Source organism: Podarcis gaigeae (assembly GCF_964106915.1).
Source record: "Podarcis gaigeae genome assembly, chromosome: 11".
NCBI classification, from domain to species: Eukaryota; Metazoa; Chordata; class Lepidosauria; order Squamata; family Lacertidae; genus Podarcis; species Podarcis gaigeae.
Window position 1 is genome coordinate 44,433,528 of NC_139687.1, and position 21,994 is coordinate 44,455,521.

At 43.5% G+C, this 21,994-nt stretch overlaps 1 protein-coding gene across 3 annotated transcripts in view; it reads left to right on the plus strand.

Moving 5' to 3' along the window:
* The first annotated feature begins 661 nt into the window (after positions 1–661).
* The window catches only part of EMB (embigin), a 29,371-nt gene continuing 8,038 nt past the window's right edge, over positions 662–21,994 (plus strand). The window contains exons 1-5 of one of the 3 annotated variants that reach the window (XM_083703662.1): positions 662–863; positions 11,123–11,203; positions 14,808–14,870; positions 16,711–16,906; positions 18,061–18,152. In XM_083703662.1, coding sequence (XP_083559788.1) covers positions 764–863; positions 11,123–11,203; positions 14,808–14,870; positions 16,711–16,906; positions 18,061–18,152 — 532 coding nt within the window. In that variant the 5' untranslated portion in view covers positions 662–763. The remainder of the gene's footprint in view (positions 864–11,122; positions 11,204–14,807; positions 14,871–16,710; positions 16,907–18,060; positions 18,153–21,994) is intronic. The other 2 variants (XM_083703664.1, XM_083703663.1) reach the window with 2 other exon arrangements.

Here is a 21,994-nt window from a genome sequence, read left to right on the forward strand (position 1 = left end):
TTATTATTATTATTATTATTATTCCTGAATCTAGAAACAAACAAAAGTCAGACTAGACATAGAGGTTCCTTCCAACTTTATGACTGTAAAGAGAAAACAGACTGGTAGCTTTTTTGAACAGATTTAAGTGATTTTGGTTTGGTTTATTAAAAAAAAACTGTGTTTTTTTTTGAACCAAGGTCCTTTCAAAATGGCTGCAAAAAAAAAACGCAATACAGTGGCAACATTGCCAATCCAGTCTTTTATCATCACATACAAATTAAGACTTTTGAGAAAGCCAAATGCTAAAAGAGCAGCTTAATAATAATAATAAAAGACAGGTATCCTAGTGGCAGCCAGAGCTGTCTTAGTGAACCTAGATTTATTTATTTATTTATTTATTTATTTATTTATTTATTTATTTATTTATTTAATGCACCTGGAATTGCTGATGTGCTGTTGTGCTTACTTTTGAGTAAGGATGCATAGGATTGGAACATAGGGAGTCTAACCACTCCCTAGTCATTCATTCATTCACAGAAAGATTCGGCGGTTCTAAACAGCTGCGCGATGGCCACACTTTCCCTTTCGCACCTGCCCGACGATTCGCTGGTTGGTTGCTCCTCTTGACGTCAGTCTCCCGTTATTAGTACAGCTCCAGGGCAACACCCTTCTCAAAGAACAAGGCGCTGCTTGCTGGAGCGGCCGGGCGGGGCGCAACGGAGCAAGCGGCCAGACCTCACTGCAGTGCTATTGCAGAAGCTTCTGCCGGCTGCAAGCAAGTATGAGCGCCTTCGTTGCGTTGCACTCCCTTCGCCTCCTTCTCCTGCTGGTTGTTTGGGGTGTCTTGGACGTCGGGAGCAGCAGCAGCAGCACTCCCGCAGGTAAGGATATTAATAATCGCTATGAATTTCCGCGATGTTTTCTCCGGTCGGCTGGCAACCTAGGCAAACGTCCAGAAAAAAAGGATGGTCGTTGCTGCGTTTCTCATCCCAAGGTGAGCAGTCACCTTGAGAAGGTTTGCTTCAAGGCAAAAAAATAAACAAAACGACGACTATTATTTTCTCCGAACCGAGGGGGAGGGGTTAGATGGTTCAAGGCATTTTAATTTTAAATATTTTATTCATTTACCGCAGCCCGAGTTTATTTGGCAGGAGGGGGTTGCTTTGGTCAAGTGATGTTCTGCCCGAATCTTCACTTTGCGACATACTAACCAGGCTCCCCCGCCCCCTGAAAGGTTAATTCCTACCTTATGACTATTAAGATCAGAAAGACACGCGTCTAAGGCGTTTCCGAACTCTGCATTCCCCTGCTTGTAGAATCCTTCATGTCCTCTTTTGTAAAAGCCATTGCCTTCCTAGTTTAATAAAAGGAGGGGGGGGGAATAAGCAGGGGTGAGAGAAGTTAAGATTCCAGCAGGTGGTAAAGTGGAGGCAGACAATAGTCCCTAGGACTGGAGATCCGTGTTGTTGGAGCAACATTACCCGTGGAATTAACTTAATAATGCCAGGATGATGGCCCATTGTTTCAGCTGTGAATGATCACTGTGCTTTGTTTTGTGTCTGTTTGCTGCTCTGTGAATGATGCGCTACCTGCATGTCCTTGCTCTTTGCTCCACTATAACCACCACCATGCGCACACACACAGGTGTAAAGGCACAAGGACATAAGAAGAGCCTTGCTGGATCAGGCCCATCCTGTTCGCCCAGTGGCCAACCAGATGCCTGTAGGAAGCGCCCCCCCCCCAGCAGGACATGAGCGCAACAGCACTCCCCCCCCACTTGTTGCCTCAAATATTTATTTATTTAGACCATTCCTATACCACTTCAGATATTAAACTGTCCCTAAGCAGTCTGCAGTGAACTGAAACAACGGTTACAAAAATGCACAATAAAGGCAGGAATGTGAATACACAGAGATGAAACTTCCATCTCAAACTGCCGTCCCCACCCCACCCCGCAAACAGCTCTCAGCATCCTGTCTCTCACTGTCACCAGTGCTGGCTCTCACCCAAGACCCAACAAACTCACAGATTTGTGCAAGACTCGCAACAGAAGAGGGTATCTAGATCCTGCTGTCATTGCCCTAGGGACCCATCTGCACCATACAATTAAAGCGGTATCGCACTACTATAAACAGCCATGGCTTTCCCCCAAAGAATCCTGGGAGGTTAGGGGTGCTGTGAGTTATTAGGAGACCCTTGTTCTCCTTGCAGAGCTGGAGTTCTCAGTGTGGTTTAAAAGTTGACCCCTCTTCCCAGGGAACTCTGAGAATTGAAGATCTGTGAGTGGAATAGGCTCTCCTTAACAACTCTGCTTTAAATGTGCAGGTAGGACTCTAGTCTCTGGCTCCAGGTCCCCAACTTCACTACAGTACACATTTCAAACTATTTTAGCACTTTGAAGTCCTGTTTTGTGCATGCTGCATTAAAGCCCTGTTTGGCACGATATCTGACGATTCTCCCTTCCCCGCAGTTTGCGCCACAGTAAATGCAGAGGAAATGGTGTCTGTGCTTCCTGTTTGAAAGTTTGAGACAGTTTTACCAAATCTCACAGTGAGGATATGAAATAAACCAGCGGACCTCTTTCATAGACTGAATTCCATTCGAATTCATGGGGTTTATAAAGTCATTATTGAAAAATATCCTTACCCCCTGTTCCTTTTCTTAAAAATTGTAGTATAATCTCCAACTGACAGCAGTTTCCAACTAGAAAACAACCAGATTTTGAATTGCTAGGCGTAGGACTGGATCCTCCAGAGTCCAAACTCACACTCGTTACACCAAAGTCTTGTTACAATAATTGAGACTCTGGCTGTATACAATCCATGAACATTAAAGCAGTTTCTTTTGCTCAGAGAATTTTGGGTAGTGTAGATCACCCCTAAGAGATATGTTAACAACCCTTAAAAAAACTACAGTGCTCATAATTCTTTGAGGGAGGGAGAATGTTTGAATGCAGCCTTAAGTTGATTTGAGTGACAGCTAAGTGCCACTCACTTAGTCTGGATCCAACCAGTCATATTCAGGATTTCTGAGATGGGGTGGGATCACACGTGCCTCTGATCTATTTACTGCTGAAGAGGCCAACAGGTTGTATCAAAGTACTGCTGGGATCAGAAGGGTTAGAAAGATATTGAGTAGTTTTATCTGACATTTGTTACTTTTTGAAGTTGTAGCAATGTTGCCACCCCAAATGGACCTGGTTTCAGCTTCAGCATTCTTGATCGCCACAGAGTTGCTTCCTCTCCAACAGCACTGAGTGGTTGCTGTTAAGTCTAGCCCAAAATTAAGCAAGTACCTTTGTACTTTGTAGTATCAAAGCTGTTCAGAAGCTCATCCACAATCTACATTTTATCTTAAACAGAGAAACAAAGGGACAATTTTAAATGGGGAGCAGAAATGGCCCTTCACTATGAGAAAAGGATTTTTAAGCATAGTGAACTTGGAGTCATCAAGTAAAACCACTTGGCTTCCAATTTAGGAGAGACAAATTACTTCATGCCATGGAGTATAATTTAATGTATGGAATTCACTGCCACACAGTGGGGGTGGCCGCTAACGTAGACAGGGTCCTGCAACAAAATGGTGTAGTGTGGAATGTGCCTGTTTAGGGTTCCAGCTATCCAACCAGCCAGCAACATCCTTGAGGGTAGTTCCATTTCATCTTCTTTTGTTTTCTGCTCCTGCAAAAGGCAGTCAGTATTTTGTATCCTCAATCCTTAGTGGACTGTTTGGATTCCTCTCCTTAGAGTTCTCCTCACTCCTGTGCCTCCTTCAAACCAAGCCTGCTGATCCTTTTGTACATGGATGTTGCAGTTTTGGCTACCTAAATTGTCCATGTGTGGAGAAAGATTTATCAGTAAGCAGAGTAGGTGTAAAAAGGAGACTAATGAATGAGTGGTCTCTCATTCGTTATGAGTCACGATGGCTGTGTGGAAATTCCAGGTTTGATGTTTTGGAGTTTTGCAGATGCAGAAGTAGGTCACCAGGTGGGGCGAAGCCACTAGGCTTCCTGGCAAGTGAGTTAGTTGCTTACTTGAAAGTAGAGGGGGTGAGGTGGAAGGCGATTGGCACAGTGCACATGCACTGGCAGAAATGTTGGATTGGCTCTGCCAGTGGGTTTGCACCATGCTGACATCCACACCACCTCTCCCTCTCAGTGAGCAACAGCAACACACCAGGCAATCAGGTGTGGTAAACCTTTGGCCTTCTAGTTTTTGATGAACTGCAACTCCCACCAGACCCAGCAAACATAACCAGTGTCTAGGGGATGATGGAAGTTGTAGCTCAGTAACATCTGGAAGGTCAAAGATTGACCAGAACTTGCTTAGATGGAGCATCATCCCTCATGGAAATGGTGGGCCTCAGTTGGCCTTTTCTGGATTTTGTCAGTCAGTCTGCTTATCAGCTGTATATCATAGCTTCACCGATATAAAATTGACTCTGTGAATACTTCATTTCTGTCCAATACCCTGCAGTGGTGGAGCAAGCAAGTATCTCTTCCACAGTGTGAACTTCGGCTAGACTTTCTGGTGGAGTTCTAGAACAGAACTGTTTTGGGCAAAGTGATGCCACCCTACAGAAAGATTGCCTGAAATTTATATGCTTAGTGCCTTCTTGGAGTAACTTCTCTGCTTGATGAGGTCCGTCAGAAGATGGGCAATATAGGAAGATGCTGTATACAGTACTCAGTCAGACCATTGACCTCCATCTGGCCCAGTATTGTGCAAACTGGATGGCAACCCATGTCACCAGGGTTGTAGACATGGCTCTCTCCTGGGCCTACCTAGAGATAATACTGTGGAATTAAACCTGGAACTATTTGAACTTGAAGCATATCCTCAAAGAAGGAGGTCAGAATCAAGAATGGGGGAGAGCAGCAGCAGTTAAATTTTAGGCTCAGGCATTTAAAATGCTGTACATAGCTCTGGGATGATTAATGGATTTCTCTCACATGGCTGTTGTGGGGATGACTGCAAAGCAGCAGTGATATGGAAAGGAGGACTAAAAAGAGAGAATATATAACTCAGGTTCAGGGCTGCCAACTTGAATAAAATATTTGGAGGCCCAGGTAAATCCCACCCTCCAAGTGTCCCTATTTTCCAGGGACATCCCTGATTTAGAGAAGATGTCCTGGTTTCTGATTTGATCCTGGAATGACCCACTTTTCCTTAGGATGTCCCTATTTACATTGGAGAAATGCTGGAGGGTATGGAGTTAGCCAACTCCCGAGGCATCTGACGCAATCCTGTATAGGGAAGTTGTTGGTTTTTTTATAAAAAGTTTAATGTTTTATTATGTTTTTATATATGTTGGAAGCTGCCCAGAGTGGCTGCGCCAACCAGGTAAGATGCATGGGGTATAATTAGTAAAATGATCGTTATGGAATGGGACGTCTCTATTTTCATCTGAGAAACGTTGGAGGGTATGATCACATAATGTGGTGCATGCACACCATTGTATGGCAATGCTCATCAACTTTGGGGGAGGCCCCCACAACCCCTAAGAGTTGGCTCCTATGCTCAGGTTCTTCACTCTTCATCTCTGCTTTATGTTGCACCAATCCTAACTGTCTTGCGCAGTGCAATCCTACATATGGCTTACTCCCAGGCAAGGGTCTAGAATTGCAACTTCAGACACTGTTCTGCGAGGTACTCTGTTCCCACAAATATTACTACAGTACTGTTGCAGAGAATAAAGCCAGACTTGAGGCCTTGTATATTTTCAACTGAAGTGGTTCCATAGCTTATAGAACTTCAGTATTTTAGGTATACTTTTAATGGAACACAGTGGGTGGCTGTGTGCAGATGTGTGCAACTGTGGCATACATACACCCCTCAGCCATTTCCCTTCATAATGTAATATCATCAAGAAAAGGGATGTGGTTATGAAGAAAAGGGGACATGAGGACTAGTTAAGATAGGTTCGATCTATAGCAGGAGTCGGCATCCTTTTTCAGCCATGGACCGGTCCACCGTCCCTCAGACCATATGGGGGGCCAGACTATATTTTGAAGGAAAAAATGAATGAATTCCTATGCCCCACAAATAACCCAGAGATGCATTTTAAATAAAAGGACACATTCTGCTCATGTAAAAACACGCTGATTCCCGGACCGTCTGCGGGCCAGATTTAGAAGGCAATTGGGCCGCATCTGGCCCCTGGGCCTTAGGTTGCCTACCCCTGATCTACAGCATACATATACAGAGATATGTAGTACATATCTGTGGTATACCTGGGAATATCCTTGCCTGAAACCAGTGGATTTTTTTGGGGGGGGCACAGGGGTATGCATACCCCTAAACATTTTGTGAATCTAAGTTTGGCCTCATTGAGGGGCAGTATTTCAATATGAGTAGGAATTGAGAGTACCCTTAAATATTTTTTTTAGAAAAAAGTACTGCCTGAACCCCTGGAGAGATGCTGCCAGTCTGTGTATAGACAATACTGAACCAGATAGAGCAATAGTTTTATATTATTTGCAGGCTTGACAGTACCTAGAAGGTGGAAAGATTTGAGTCAACTTGCTATCCGAATGGCACCAGCACTGATGGGGAAAAAGTGAGACACAAGGTGAAAGACAGTGGTGATTTTTAAAAGGCAAAAGGGAAGTTTCAAGTGACATGGCATTTTTTAAAAAAATACATAGTGTGGAAGGAACAGAACTGGCAACCACCAGCAACACATGGCTTCCTGTGGCATGACTGTACAAGATGACACTGTCAACCCAAAAGGAGAATTCTGGTCATAAGAACAACAAATGCTTTACAGTAAAACAGATGCACCCAATGGTCTGAACTATGTGTTACCCTCATGTTCTGGATGTTATACATTATCTTGTTCTTGTCACAAAAGCAAATTACTTTTAAAAAAAGAATAGACTCATTTTAAGGGAGCTTCCTCTGAAAAATGAATCCAGTCCCCAATTGATCTACAGCTATCAGAGGCAGCCTGTTTCCTTAGAAGCAAGCAGGCATGAATCATTGCAGCAAAGAGCAGCAGGCTGATTAATTTCTCAGTCCATTATTGACAAAGGCATTATTGGCTATGATGATCTCAGATAAGACACTGTCTTCCTTCCACTTGGGGGACATAACTGAAATGATCTCATTGGTCTGGCGCGGGCACAAACTGTTCTTTGCAGGTTGCTTAGGACAACAACAGAGGCAGGAGACATTAGAGGGAGAAGAACCTCCATCCAAACGGCAAGAGGTGAATTGTTTCCTCTACTCTGTGACTTTGCAAGGTTGATGTCTAAACCCTGTTAGTACACAGTTTCCAACTTCCAAAAACCAGTACAGTGGTACCTTGGGTTACAGATGCTTCAGGTTACAGACTCTGCTAACCCGGAAGTAGTACCTCGGGTTAAGAACTTTGCTTCAGGATGAGAACAGAAGTTGTGCGGTGGCGGCACAGCGGCAGCGGGAGGCCCCATTAGCTAAAGTGGTACCTCAGGTTAAGAACAGTTTCAGGTTAAGAACGGACCTCCAGAACGAATTAAGTTCTTAACCAGAGGTACCACTGTACAATGGTTTGTTAGTCATTTAGCAGCCAATGAGGAAACGGAAACAACACACATTTACCCTTTACATTATACTCATACATTTTCCCCAGACCTGTCTTGTATGAAATATATTTTAACAGCATGTCAGAAAATGACCTGAAATGAGATGGAAGAGGAGTATGAAGAGAGGTAGAACAGGGAAGGGAGTGTGGAACACCTGTTAGGTTTTGGAGGACTAAGCCCTGTGCACCTTGTCTTACCTTCTTCCCCCTCAACTAGCCCATGGGTAGGCAAACTAAGGCCTGGGGGCCAAATCCGGCCCAATTGCCTTCTAAATCTGGCCCGCCGGCAGTCCAGGAATCAGCGTGTTTTTACATGAGTAGAATGTGCCCTTTTATTTAAAATGCATCTCTGGGTTATTTGTGAGGCATAGGAATTCATTCTTCTTTTTTTCAAAATACAGTCCGACCCCCCACAAGGTCTGAGGGACAGTGGACCGGCCCCCTGCTGAAAAAGTTTGCTGACCCCTGAGCTAGCCTGTTACCCTTGGATGTTGTAGGAAGACACTGTTTTGCTGGCAGTGTTGAAGTACGGCTACTAGTTGGTCATCTTCTCTACAGACAGCAAAATGTATTGAAACAGCTCTGGGGTGGAAAGGTGTGCGTGAATACCAAGGCACCCAAGAAGGTATCTATGGTATTAACTGGGATTTGAATTTGCATCTTTCCAATCCTAAGCTGACCCTGTATACTCTATGTTGGGGTAGTGAATCTAGTGCTCTTGAGAAGCTGTTGGACTGCAGTGCTCATCAGACCCAGCCACACACTGCCTGTGGTCAGGAATTATGGAAGTTCCAACATCTGGAGGGCACCATGATCCAGAGACCAATAAATTTAATAAACAACAACACATTAGGGTGTCTTTTAGCTATTGAGTCTTCTAGTTGCCTGTAGAAACAAAACTGTGTCAAGGGTGGGTGATCATGAAGGGTGTAAAAGGATGGCACCCATGCGTAGTAGTCCCAGGAAGTAGCTTGTGAACTTGATGCTGTTTATTCAGAGATACCAATTTTTGACTTAAGGGTTGATACTCATTTCTCCATGGACAAAGTGTTGTTAGTGGTAGCAGGGCATGTGCTGCATAGAAAGAAAGAAGCCTAAGAAGTTACCCGTACTCTCATCCCTCTAAAGCAAGGCAATTGTGACAGTTGTCTCCTGTTTGTACAGTCCTCAGGAAATGTAGAACTGCTCAGAAATAGTCTTTCAGTTCTGGGTTTTCTCTTTGTTTTTATGCTATGTTGTTGTTGTTGTTGTTGTTGTTGTTGTTGTTGTTGTTGTTGTTGTATAGTCGTGTCAACTCTTCATGACCCCATGGACCAGAGCACGCCAGGCCTCCCGCAGTTTGGTCAAACTCATGTTCGTAGCTTCGAGAACACTGTCCAACCATCTCGTCCTTTGTTGTCCCCTTCTCCTTGTGCCCTCCATCTTTCCCAACATCAGGGTCTTTTCCAGGGAGTCTTCTCTTCTCATGAGGTGACCAAAGTATTGGAGCCTCAGCTTCAGGATCTGTCCTTCCAGTGAGCACTCAGGGCTGATTTCCTTAAGAATGGATAGGTTTGATCTTCTTGCAGTCCATGGGACTCTCAAGAGTCTCCTCCAGCACCATAATTCAAAAGCATCAATTCTTCAGCGATCAGCCTTCTTTATGGTCCAGCTCTCACTTCCATACATCACTACTGGGAAAACCATGGCTTTAACTATACGGACCTTTGTTGGCAAGGTGATGTCTCTGCTTTTTAAGATGCTGTCTAGGTTTGTCATTGCTTTTCTCCCAAGAAGCAGGCGTCTTTTAATTTTGTGACTGCTGTCACCATCTGCAGTGATCATGGAGCCCAAGAAAGTAACATCTTTTTATGCTATAGACTTGATTTAACAGGGAGAAAGTCCTCCTTTATCATTTTCATCCATAATCGCTAGTCATAACCATTAATCATTCACTTAAAGTGCTTTAGCTCTTGCAAAGCGGCTTTCAAATACTCTGGAATGAAGTTGTCAGAAAAAGCCAGCCGCTAGAGAGAATAGCAGGAGACTGGCCTGTCCAGAACCCAGGATGTGGTCTGAATCAGTCAGGACTTGATATGACTTATATCTGCTTTTGAAGCCACTTCCTTAATTTTGTGCATTGTACATTCAGCCTAAGCTTCTTTCAGATTTACCCGGCAAAATTACAATAATATATATGGACCACCAGGTTCTTTGTTAGAATTTTGTAAAACTACAGTGAGTTTATTTCCTCTACACTTCCTTGAAGGACTTGGGGCTCATCCAGATTACCTTTATACCACACTTTCAGGCACAGGTTTGCACTTTAAAAGTTTTGTGTCAGAGTGTGGCACTTTTCTCTGGAAAACCCAATTGCTGTTTGCTCCAATTCAATGGTTAAACACAGGTTTTCCCAGGAATACAAATACTACAAATTAATAATGCAGTGGATCCACTCCTGCTAAATGTCCCCAATTAAATACAGTGCACCCACCTCACGGTATACCAATTACACGAATTTCTACAATTTACCACAGATTATCTAGTGGGGGACTTGTGTGAGGGGAAAATGTAATGATTTAGAGTCCCAGGCAGGATCTGATCAACAAATGAGAAAAGTTTTATTAAACAAAAAAGTTTATCAAACAAAGTGGGTCAGGAAATGCATCCCTAAACAGGTATTAAAAAAGGTAAAGGACCCCTGACAGTTGAGTCCAGTCGCAGACGACTCTGGTTGCGTCGCTCATCTTGCTTCACAGATGAGCCAAGGGAACCAGCGTTTGTCCATAGACAGTTTTCTGGGTCATGTGGCCAGCATGATTAAGCCGCTTCTGGCGCATCAAAACCAGAACATCAAAACCAGAGCAACGCACAGAAATGCCTTTTACCTTCCCGTCGGAGCGGTACCTATTTATCTATTTGCACTTTTTTGGCGTGCTTTCGAACTGCTATGTTGGCAGGAGCTGGGACCGAGCAACGGGAGCTCACCCCACCACAGGGATTTGAACTGCCAACCACCTGATCGGCAAGCCCAAGGCTCAGTGGTTTAGACCACAGCGCCACCTGCGTAAAAAATAATAATATCCAGTATTCATTACCAGAGCCCCTGCCCTACCATTAGACAGTGTGGCCAGTAGTATAGTGGAAGTCCACGTTCATGGGCAAATGATTTGGAGTACTTCAATATCTTCTTTTGGAATGACTTGAGTGGCATTTTCCATGAGGCTTTGTTGCATGAAGGAGATGATGGAGGTCAAGGGTATGGGGAAGGCTGACCTGTGTGGTCCACATGGCCTAGCCTGTGTCCCTAAGCTAGCCTGCTGCCCACAGGTGAGATGGAGGATGCTCCTCCTCTCTCTGTAAACTTTCATTTCCAGTCTGGTTTGCTTTTCCCTGTACACAGAATGAAAGGCAGGTGCCCTGTTCATAACTTGTCAAAGGATTCGGACGTTTCCTCACTGTGTCTGGATGAAGGGTCCGCTCCATTCTCAGGATCCAGAAACATTTTTAAAAATAAATAAAATTAAAACAAGAATCTCGAAACTGTTCCATAAAAAGAATAAATATTCTTTTCCTCTTCTTTTTTTATTGTATGTAGCTGATACTTCGACAGCACAAAATCCCAACCAGGAAACACCTTCCAGCAATGGAATTTTCTCTAAGGGGACTTCCACTTCAGGTAACAACCTATTATTATTTTCCAGTAGGGCTATTTTCTCATGTCTGCTGTTTCTACCAATAGTGATGACAGCACAAGATTAATCTTGTGCTGAGGGAGTTCGCACTCTAAAATATTCCAGTTATTGAGAGGAGGAAGATAAAGTTGAGGAACACCTTGTGTTTTACTTTTGCCCTGTAGGAGTCTTCTTGTCACTCATTCCAGGAGAAGCCTGTACCTTGTCATGTATTGATTGAGTTGCATTCTTCAGCCCGGGCAAGTCTATTTGGGAGCTCCACTGATAAGATTGTGTAGGCAAAACAGAAACAACAAGTGTTGCAGCCCCTTGTAACTTAAAAAGAGGCACGTAGCAAAATTCTCAAGGCTGCAGTTCACGCATCCTTTAAGCTGGGGCTAGGCACATTCCCACCCTCTCCTCCTCCTCTCTTAATAAATGCAGAAAAACTAGATTTATTGCCTGGATTCCTGCTGGCATGGACATGAATCAGACCCCAGCTTTTGCACCTCTTACCCCCTACTAGAGAACCCAGGTGGCATCGGGGGGGGGGGGGCAGTTTCAGCAGCCTCAGACACCATTGGGCATATCTGCACCACACATATAAAGCACATGACTTCCCCCAAAAAGTCATGGAGATTGCAATTTACCCACACAGGTCTGCCAATCCCAGTGTCCTTAACAAACTATAGTTCCCACAATTCTTTGAGGGGACTCATGTGCTTTATACATGTGTTGGTTGTGCTTGGATATATGGTGCAGATCTGCGATATGCACCATAAACTTAAAGTACATGATGTCCCCCCGCCAAAAAAAAAAAATATTCCAGGAAATGTAGGGTGCTGAGAATGATGGCTCTGCAAGCAGTAAACTACAGTTCCCAGGATTCTTTGGGGGAAGTAATGTGCCGTAAATACATGCAGTGTTTTTCTTCTAGGAAAAAAAGGTGTTGGTACTGTGTACAGTGTACCTCTGGATACGAATGGGATCCGTTCCAGAGCTCTGTTCGCATCCTGAAGCAAACGCAACCCGTGTCTAGGCATGTGTGGGTTAGGGTTAGGGTCACGATTTGCTGCTTCCGCACAAGCGCATGATGTCATTTTGACTGTCTGAGCATGCGCGAGCGGCAAAACCCGGAAGTAACCCATTCCGTTATAGTAGTACCTTGGGTTAAGTACTTAATTTCTTCCGGAGGTCCGTTCTTAACCTGAAACTGTTCTTAACCTGAGGTACCACTTTAGCTAATGGGGCCTCCTGCTGCCACTGCACTGCCAGAGCACAATTTCTGTTCTTATCCTGAAGCAAAGTTCTTAACCTGAAGCACTATTTCTGGGTTAGCGGAGTCTGTAACCTGAAGCGTATGCAACTTGAGGTACCACTGTACTTCCGGGTCGCCGCAGAGTGCAACCCGAAAGCGCTCAACCTGAAGCAACTTCAACCTGAGGTATGTCTGTACTGTTGAGAACCTCCAGAAGAAGAAGAAGAAAATCATTGAGTATACAGTGTGTGCAGCCTAAGTCTTGGCAGTATGGCCAACAGGAAACAGTGTATTTAAAAAACAAAACAAAACTGGTCTGGTTGAACTGGAGGCTACTCCTACCTGAGCCCATGCCTGCCTGCCTTACTTACAAATATTTCAGAGGGTGGAACTGTCTCTCATTTTAATATCAGCATTGCCGTTTGTTGAACGCAGCTGAGTTAGGAGGATAGGAGCACAACTAGAACTAGTTTGCTCCACCTGTTGCTGGTTCTACCTGACGTTGGGCTCCCTGTCTTTCACCCTCCCAGTCCAATGGACACTAGCCGCTGCCATTCGGTTGCATGTCAGATATCAAGCTGTTTCAGTTGCTTTTCAGGCCAAAGGGGCCCAGCCCAGGAAATGCTAGACGATCTGATTTGTGCTCATTGTGTCACCTAGCCCACGGTTACATTTTGGGAAGGTTCCGCTGTTTATTTCTCAACTTCCTGTACAGGTTTCCTGTAGTGGGTGTTTGGTGGGCTGCTGCCTTCTTGCACTGTTTTGTGGGCTTCTGGGAAGCATCTGATTGGCCAATGGCGGAAACAGGATGCTGGGCTGAAGTGGTCCCTTGCCTCTGACCCAGCAGGTCTCTTCTTTTGATGCTCTGAAGCTCCATTCAGCAATCTTGCCCTCCAGAACCATCAATCAAGGCGTCCCAACAAACAGCTGCCTTTGAAACAACTCCTTAAAATAAAACGCAGCCCTTGCTCCAAAACATTTTCTCTCATCCACAGGAAGGGAGGAGCTTTTAAAACACACACACACACACACACACACACACACACACACACACACACCTCCCCCCAGCAGCAACTTGCATATTATATAAAAATGAAAAGGAGCCAGACCCCTGCAGTGTCGGAAGGCTTTTTCATGCTCCAAAATGTTTTGAAAGAATATTAGGGTGGTTCTGATTTTCAGCGACCTAGGCTTGGTCTCTGGAATGTATTCTTCCTAAATATCTCAGACCACGATCACAGCTACACAGGGCCAAGGAAAACATTACTTTAAAAGTATTCCTGCACTTAATGTGCCCATTCTTCTGCAAGGGTCAAGACGATGGCAGGCAGGCAGGGGGCACTTAACCCTTTCCTGATATCCAAGAGTCACCCCCCCCATGCTATTTGCATTGGGAGGAACAATCCTTGGGCTACACTGGGAATAAGTGCTGGAGAGAGGGATACCACCCCAGCATTGTGTGTTTATGTCTGTGTGCATGTCTGCATTAAGATCTCCCCCTTTGTCTTGCCATAGTTTCGATATTACTTTTCCTCTTCCTCATGGCAACTACTTAGGTGTGCATTTTGGTTGTGTTTTTTAATTGCCTGTTAAATGTGGTAATGCATTTCACCTTACTGTAATGCATGTGACCTTACATTGAGTTTGGCTCATAGTCTGTAGTTTAGTGTGGCCCATGGTTTGTAGAAGAGAAGTCAAATCTGCAGTGACAGCTTGTAAACGATTTTGTGATTAAAAATGCGCTTTTAGGGCACTGTTCACTTCAGATGAAGACTTCTTAAGAGTCAATTCCAAGACACAGCAACTCTAGTTTACAGGAGTTGCTGATTGCAAAGGCCTCTAACTGAGACCCTGGAGAGCTGCAGGCAGAGTAGACCAATTGGGACCAGTGGTCTGCTCAGAATAAGGCAGCTTCCTATGTTCATTACAAAGTGCATTTCTGCCCTACCCTTCCTCTAAGCATCACAGAGTGGCATAAAAGATCTACCTTCCACTGAGTCTTCTTGGTCTTACTCCAACTCTGCATAACTCAGCTTTCTGCAACCTGGCATCCTCCAGATGTTTTGGATTATATCTGCAGCCAGCACAGTCATGGTCAATAGCCAATGTGTGGAGGAAAATATATAGAGCATAAGGCTATCAGAAAATGAACTAGGAGGATAAGGAGAAGCTCTGAGCACAAGGCTGTTTTTAGTGGCAGCCCAATGTTCTTTATGAAATGTATTTCTGCTCCTGTGGTCCTTATATTTTTGATTCAATTAAAGAATGTTAAAAGAGCAAATTAATCTTCTGCTGTATCTTGTTCTGCTTGATATGAAAATAAACCTAGTCTCAACTTTTCTTTTTGGCAGCTCCACGTTCCGTTACACAAGCGCCGATCCTGCCTTTCAAGAAGTATAATTTAACCATGAAGGGTATGTTTTCTCCTCTTAATCTTGAACATTGATTGGTAGTAGAGAAGTCATGCTAATTTGGTTTCTTTTGCGTGGGAGTGGGGGCAGGGAACCACAAGCAAGATTCCAGCTATCATGGCCATGGAGATAAATTTCAAAACATCGGATCAAAATTTTCTAGAGTAGCTAAAAGCTAGAGAACAAAGTGAGGGGTGAAAACTGCTTGTATTTAAGGCTGGGCTGAGATGGACAGTCTTATGATGATGCTTTATGGACTTTATGGGCTCCTTTGGTCTGTGTGGGCTACACAGCTAATAAATATTAATATTTGAATTTTTGCCATTAAATAATTTTATGTCAAAAAGTATGCGGATAGAAACCAAACATGTCTGACTATTTAAGTCCAGAATAGAAAGTACAGCTTATAGGTCGCTGTGCAGGAAACTACAGTGAACCATGTGTGTCTGAGGTTACCCACAGAGTATTTCATTTTTATATCAGACCAAGCCCTATGGTTTTGCTGCTACCCTTTTCTAAGTTGCTCCATAGGGATACATTCTTAAACCAGTTTGTAAAGTGTCTCCCTTTCTGTCGAAAAAGAGACAGAGTTATTTTAGCGCTCCTTTTTGGTCATGCTGGGCATGGACCCTCTTACCAATGATATTTAAGCTGCTTGAGTAACCTTTTTTTAGGCTGAACAGTCAGTGATAAAATGCTTCACATAAAATAAATACTGAGTTATTACAGAGGACTTTCACAGAATTTATATGGAGGAAAATTAGTTGAACTTAACCCAGTGGAACTGTGATTCACTAAGAACATAATAGCCAGCTGGATCAGGCCAAAAGCCCATCTAGTCCAGAATCCTGTTCTCACAGTGGCCAACCAGACACCTGTGGGAAGCCTGCAAGCTGGTCATGATTGCCTTAGTGCTTTGCCCACCTGTGATTCCCAGAAACTGATATTTAGAGGCATACTGCTTTGTGGACTTCACATCAGTTGTCATGGACTGGTTGGATGCTGAGGAATGGTGGGAGGAACCAAGGGAAGAAGGCTTAGAGCCCAAGGAGTAGTGGTGGGACAACAATGAGTGGTTAGAGGGAGAAGACTGGGAAGAGGAAGTGTTGGAAGCTAAAGACTTAACAGGGCTTAGTGAGTTGGGAGAGTCTGTAGCACAGAGAAGTCCAGAATCGGAGGCAGAAGCTGAAGCAGGAGAGTGGAAGGAGGGAGACCAAGAGGCAGAGATGAGTCAGGCTGGCAAAGAGACATGGTTGTCTCTCCCTCCTGCTGTGACAAGCTCCCCTCCCCTCTTGACTCCCAGAACCAGAAAAGGCATGAACAGGACAGAGGAGAGGTTGGCTGCACAAAGGCACAGTCTTAGATTGCTTGGAAAAAAATTCCTGGGGAGGAGGGGACTTAGATGGCAGTGAAGAGGGTGGGGACTTTCAGTTGCGGCAACTGATTTTCATGGAGTAAGACCACCAGGAATAAGCTGCTTTGTTCATTAATCAAGTCTGTTAAGATCGTGTTTTTGCCATAAAGTGTTAATTTCAAATTTGGACTTTGATTACTGACTAGCACTCACCTGTGACACTTGATGATGCAAATGCCTGACTTATCAATGCACTGGGAGTATTTACTTCTAAGCAAGTCCCTGAAATTGATGGAAACGACAGTTTTAAGTGTGTTTGGTAGAATTGCAGAGTGGTAGGGCTTTTCTAATGTCCTCATTTCAAAATTAATCTGGATTTAAACTAGTGTATGTGCAACCAATAGTCTGTTGTTGTTTTTAAAAAAGTTATGTAATTTCATATTAAAGTGCTTTCTATTAAGCACATAACTTTCTTTTTATTTCCCATAGATTCCCCCAAAGATTCAGTGCTTAAAAACATCATTTTACAGAGTCCAGCTGAGCTTGAACTGTTGTGTAGTTTGGTTCTTAAGCCTTCTGTGGATGTGGAAGAAATTGAGGTTGTCTGGAAGAAGGAGAACGAAACAATAAAAAATGACAGAATCTTCAAGAATGAAAGCAAGAACAGCTGGTGCAGTCGACATGAGTGAGTGGCCTTTCTGATTTGCCTAGTGTATTACAGTGTTTGTAAGGAAGGAAGGTTTGATGCAGACAGGTGTATTGGCATTGCTCCCCCACCCCAGTTGATGAACTTCTGCAGGGTATGAAAAATGATTCTGATATAAAACATTGCATTTGCAATGAAAAGGAGAGCTTAACTATGAGAGCCACAGGATGGCTACTGCAAAGGGCATCCTTGTGTCAAGTTTTTTCCTTTCCATTCACAATGTGTAGCGGCATTTACATGGTGTCATAAAGACAGACGTGCCCCAGGTGAGAGGCATGTGATCTACCAGGTGATGTTGGAGTTCAACTCCTATCACTGAGTTGACATGGCCAGTCGTTGGGGATGAAGAGATTTGTGGTCTAGTAACATCTTCAGAAGGGACCCAGGTGGCACTGTGCGTTAAACCACAGAGCCTAGGACTTGCTGATCAGAAGGTCGGCGGTTCGAATCCCCGCAATGGGGTGAGCTCCCGTTGCTCGGTCCCTGCTCCTGCCAACCTAGCAGTTCGAAAGCATGTCAAAGTGCAAATAGATAAATAGGTACTGCTCCAGTGGGAAGGTAAACGGTGTTTCCGTGCGCTGCTCTGGTTCGCCAGAAGCGGCTTAGTCCTGCTGGCCACATGACCCGGAAGCTGTCTGCAGACAAACGCCAGCTCCCTCGGCCAGTAAAGCGAGATGAGCGCCGCACCCCCAGAGTTGGTCACAACTGGACCTAATGGTCAGGGGTCCCTTTACCTTTACCTTTAACATCTTCAGAACCCATCCCTGATTTTAAATTTGAGAGGTGGAGATCTCAACACATGTCATTTTTGTTGGTGGCCACATAATGGGTGACTTAAGTTTCACCTAATGGGTAAATATTCAGTGGAAGTTCCATCTGTAGTATTTTATCTGTGGTGGTTTGTTCACACAAGATGCACCACCCATCAATTGATCTGTTTCATGTGCTACAGTTTGCAGTCTTCCATGAATCTGGAATATCCTTGTTTTAGCTATTTTGCCTTCACTCTCTAATTCTACTTTCAGTTTTTGCTTTGTGAAGTTAATTCCAGCTTCTTATCACTCCTTTTTATTTATTTTATTTTTTAAAAAATAGTCATATAACATCAATTATATAATGCTTCTTCTGTTAAGGGTAAATGTCACAACAAGAGACCAACTTGGAAGCTATACTTGTGTTTATAAAACCAAACCTGAAGAAGTTAATTCTACATTTCATTTGCAAGGTAAGATCATGAAATAGTTGCTTCTTTTGTGATCCTATTTATTCATAGTGACATAACCTAACCACAGGGTTTTATTGCCCAGCTATCAGTTTCAATGAACATTTGTGCTAATAGCAATAAAATCCCATGGAGCCAAATTGGAGGAGGGAGTTCAGCGTTTTCTTCTCCCCAAAATACTTGTTGGGTTTCACCCATCCCTGTTTATGATGCTTTGCTGATATAGAGTTAGCAGTAGAGAGATCTCATGGAAAGGTTCCATTGCCTTCCTGTCCAACTCTATCTTGTAACTGGACTTATAAAGCAAATGCGAATGCCTGTGGAAGTGGGCTTTGGTACATTGTGGGCTGAGCATTGAAGAGCACTAGGACCATAATGGAAGGGAAAAGATGGTGGAGGCAGAACATGAGAAGAATCCTCAACAATCTGAGGGTATGGTATGTTGATTTACAGTGGTACCTCGGGTTACAAACTTAATATGTTCTGGAGGTCCATTCTTAACCTGAGGCACGCTTTCACTAATGGGACCTTCTGCTGGCACTCTATTTCCGTTCTCATCCTGAGGCAAAGTTTGTAACCCGAGATACTACTTCCAGGTTAGTGGAGTTTGTAACCTGAGGTGTTTGTAACCTGAGGTACCACTGTACTTATATTCAGGGTTAGCAACATTTTTTTGCCCTCAAACCAAAAATATTGGTTTGATTTCATGGGGGAATTAAATGTATTCAATACTTAGGCCCTCTCTCCCAAGGTGAAAGCAGCTTGTAGTGATGTAAACTAGTTGAAATGGGAAGAGCATGAGTCTTACATGCAAAAAACGTTGCACCAGAAACTATTCGCATGCAGAACTATTGTAAAGGAAAACAGAAATGGGCTTCATTCATTGTGCATTGCAGTGGGCATTTATTCTTTCTGTAATAGGTACCCCATCTTTCTGCCAAGGGGCTCAGGATGCATAAAGCCCTTCCACACTTTCTATCCTTGCAAACCTGTGAAATAGATTAGGCTGAGAGACAGTGACTGGCCCCATCTGCATTACCCATTATGTGACATTGGCTCTTCACACCACTGACATACTTATATATTTGCAGCAGTTTACAAGTATAAAAACCAATGACTCAAAAACACTAAAATATGAACACACGTCATTAAAATATGCAATCAAACAATAACAATAATAGCAAGTTCTATAAGAAAGCATACCACTTGGAGCAAGCAATATTTTTAAACATTATCATTTTATCTTTAAGATGCATAAATGAGTGCAGTACTGAATGTAATATTTTCAACTTTTTAATTATGTGGTTTGGGGGGGGGTTTGGGGGGGGGGTTGGACATAGCTTTGTTTTTAAATTTATATATTTGTTCCTGGAGTTGAAGTTCTCAGTGGCGTAGCGTGGGTTGTCAGCGCCCGGGGCAAGGCAAGTAATTTGCACCCCCTAACCCGTGGATTTTAGTAGGGGCAGAGAGCTGCGAGTGTGAGACCCCCCCCCCAAGATGTTGCGCCCGGTGTGGCCGGCCCCCCCTGCGCCCCCCACGCTACGCCACTGGAAGTTCTACCTAATGTCCTGAGTTTTTGTTTTGTTTTTATTTTTCACTTTGTTTCCCCTGCCCTCTCCTTCAAACCTGCCCAAGATTTGCAACAGTCTTTACTGATGCTTTCCCTTTTTACTGAAATGGGATTGTAATAAAGGTACCTTGATGTAAGATGATATTTTACTGAAGATGCAAGTTGTTGAATTATTAAGATGGGGCTAAATATAGAATGGATGGGACACAGTGATGGATGCCAATTAAATATTAATGATGTGCTGCCTTTCTATATGCCATAACTATTTCAGAGTTGAGAGCAGGTATGTTTTGAAGAACTTTCACTTGGACTCTTAATAAATTAACCTTCAATTTGCTAGTTGCGTGGATACTTGTGGAAAAGCAGCAGCCAAACCATCTTAAAAGGCAGCTGTTTCACAGGATTAGAATTTCATTATTGCAGAGTCAAGTTTTGCATTTAACTTGTGACAAAAGGACACCCGTTCATTGGGTTTGAGTAATACTGTTTTTTGAAATATTTTTCTCAATGCTGCTGTAGCACCAAGGCAATTTCTCAGCTAGATAATATCCAATAATGCATCCTTCATTTGCTGGGGTGGATCTAGACACAGGTTCAAAAGCGATAAATAAGTCAGAAGTTAAATTGTTACAACAAAAGAAGAAAAAGCCTATGTAACAATCCATATAAACTCCTTTTTGCTCTCTGGCACCAATTGGTGTGGATGTTTATAATGCATTCAAAATGTATTGTGACGAATGTAGCAAGTCTCTGGTCATTCCCAGAAGAAACCAGTTTACATGGTGCTGGCAGATATGGCCACTTCATGTGGAACTGGGGTACCTATCATGGTGTGCTTCAGATCTGCTGGACTACAGTTTTCATAATTCCTGGCCACGCTAGCTGTGGTTGAAGGAGTTGTAGTCCAAAAACTCTGGAGGGGCACCATTTTGACTACCTGTGAGTCATGGAGACTGTTGTGTATTCATTAGTCTGTGTGTGCCTGAGCTTGAGTCTGGACTAAGGATTCTGAGCCCCTGTGTTTTGATTTGTTACATGATATCCAATCACAGAACATTTCAGGATTTGGGCCATCGACCCTTAAACTCTGAGTTACGATTCGCAGCTTGGGAGTTTAGACAGGCAATCACGGTGAGAGTGGGAGTGGCCCAGGCCTCCAGAAATGTCTATGAGCAGTTGCTTTGCCCCTATTGTCCAGTTCTGTTAGTTCAATAAAGGTTCTTGCTGTTATCACTGTGCCTTGCTTCATGGGGACCCACCTACACTTCAGAGGCTCTGAAATAAGAAAAGTGATCAGGGAAGAGATTAGAAAGCCCAATCTTTGTTCATCATTCGTATTGTGGAAGCTTTGTTTGTATCATGAGTATGAAATGTATTTCCCTATCCTAGGCGTGCTTCCTCAGAGGTCTACTGTAGTCAACTGCAGCCTTAGGCTGCAATTTTAGATATGCCTCCTTGGGAGGTAGGTTCCATTGTATTCAATGTGTCTTTTGAGTATAGGATTCTGTATAGGATTCTGCTGGTGAGTCTTTGAATTGAAACTGGCTTTTTATATGGTTTCCAGTGGTCTCCCATTTAGCTTCAACTAATTTGCAAAATACAATGGTGCAGCTAGGCCTGGAGCTCAGGGCCAAAGTTGAGAACTCTACAGCCTGATTTCCCTTCCAAATGATTGCCCAGAGAATGGCAAACAAGCTTCCTTTAAAAAACCCCAAGATAAAATCATTTTATAGTCATATGGCAGCCAGCCAGACATGTACACAGTTGCAGATGTTGAGCTTAATTAATTTTAATTTAAAAACATATTGCCCTTTTTTGCAACAAAACTGTACTTGTTCTCAAATGTGTGTTGAATTTGGGCAGCAGATACAAATGGTACCATATTCTGCATAGCCTACAAGTGTTCCAGATAAACTGGGACATCTCATTTTTTATCGTGAGAGACCGGCAGCCATTTTGGTTGCTGGGATCTTGTCCAATTTTGCAGCACAAAAGTGCTTGGGGGGGCGTGATCTTGTGTGGGGTCAAAAAACATGCATTTGGTGCCACTGTACTTGAAAAATAGGGCGGGGAATTGTGGTGTGAAATTATGACAACCAAAATGGCTGCCTCAGCAGCCAGAAACATCATAACCAGACACTGGAGAGACCTGTCAGGAGTAAGCATGGACCAATGGTACCAAATAGTATGGGAAACAGCCCTACTAGAAAAATTAACTAATAAACTGAAACTGACACGGGGACAAACAGAAGAAGATGCCTTCACCCCGGTATGG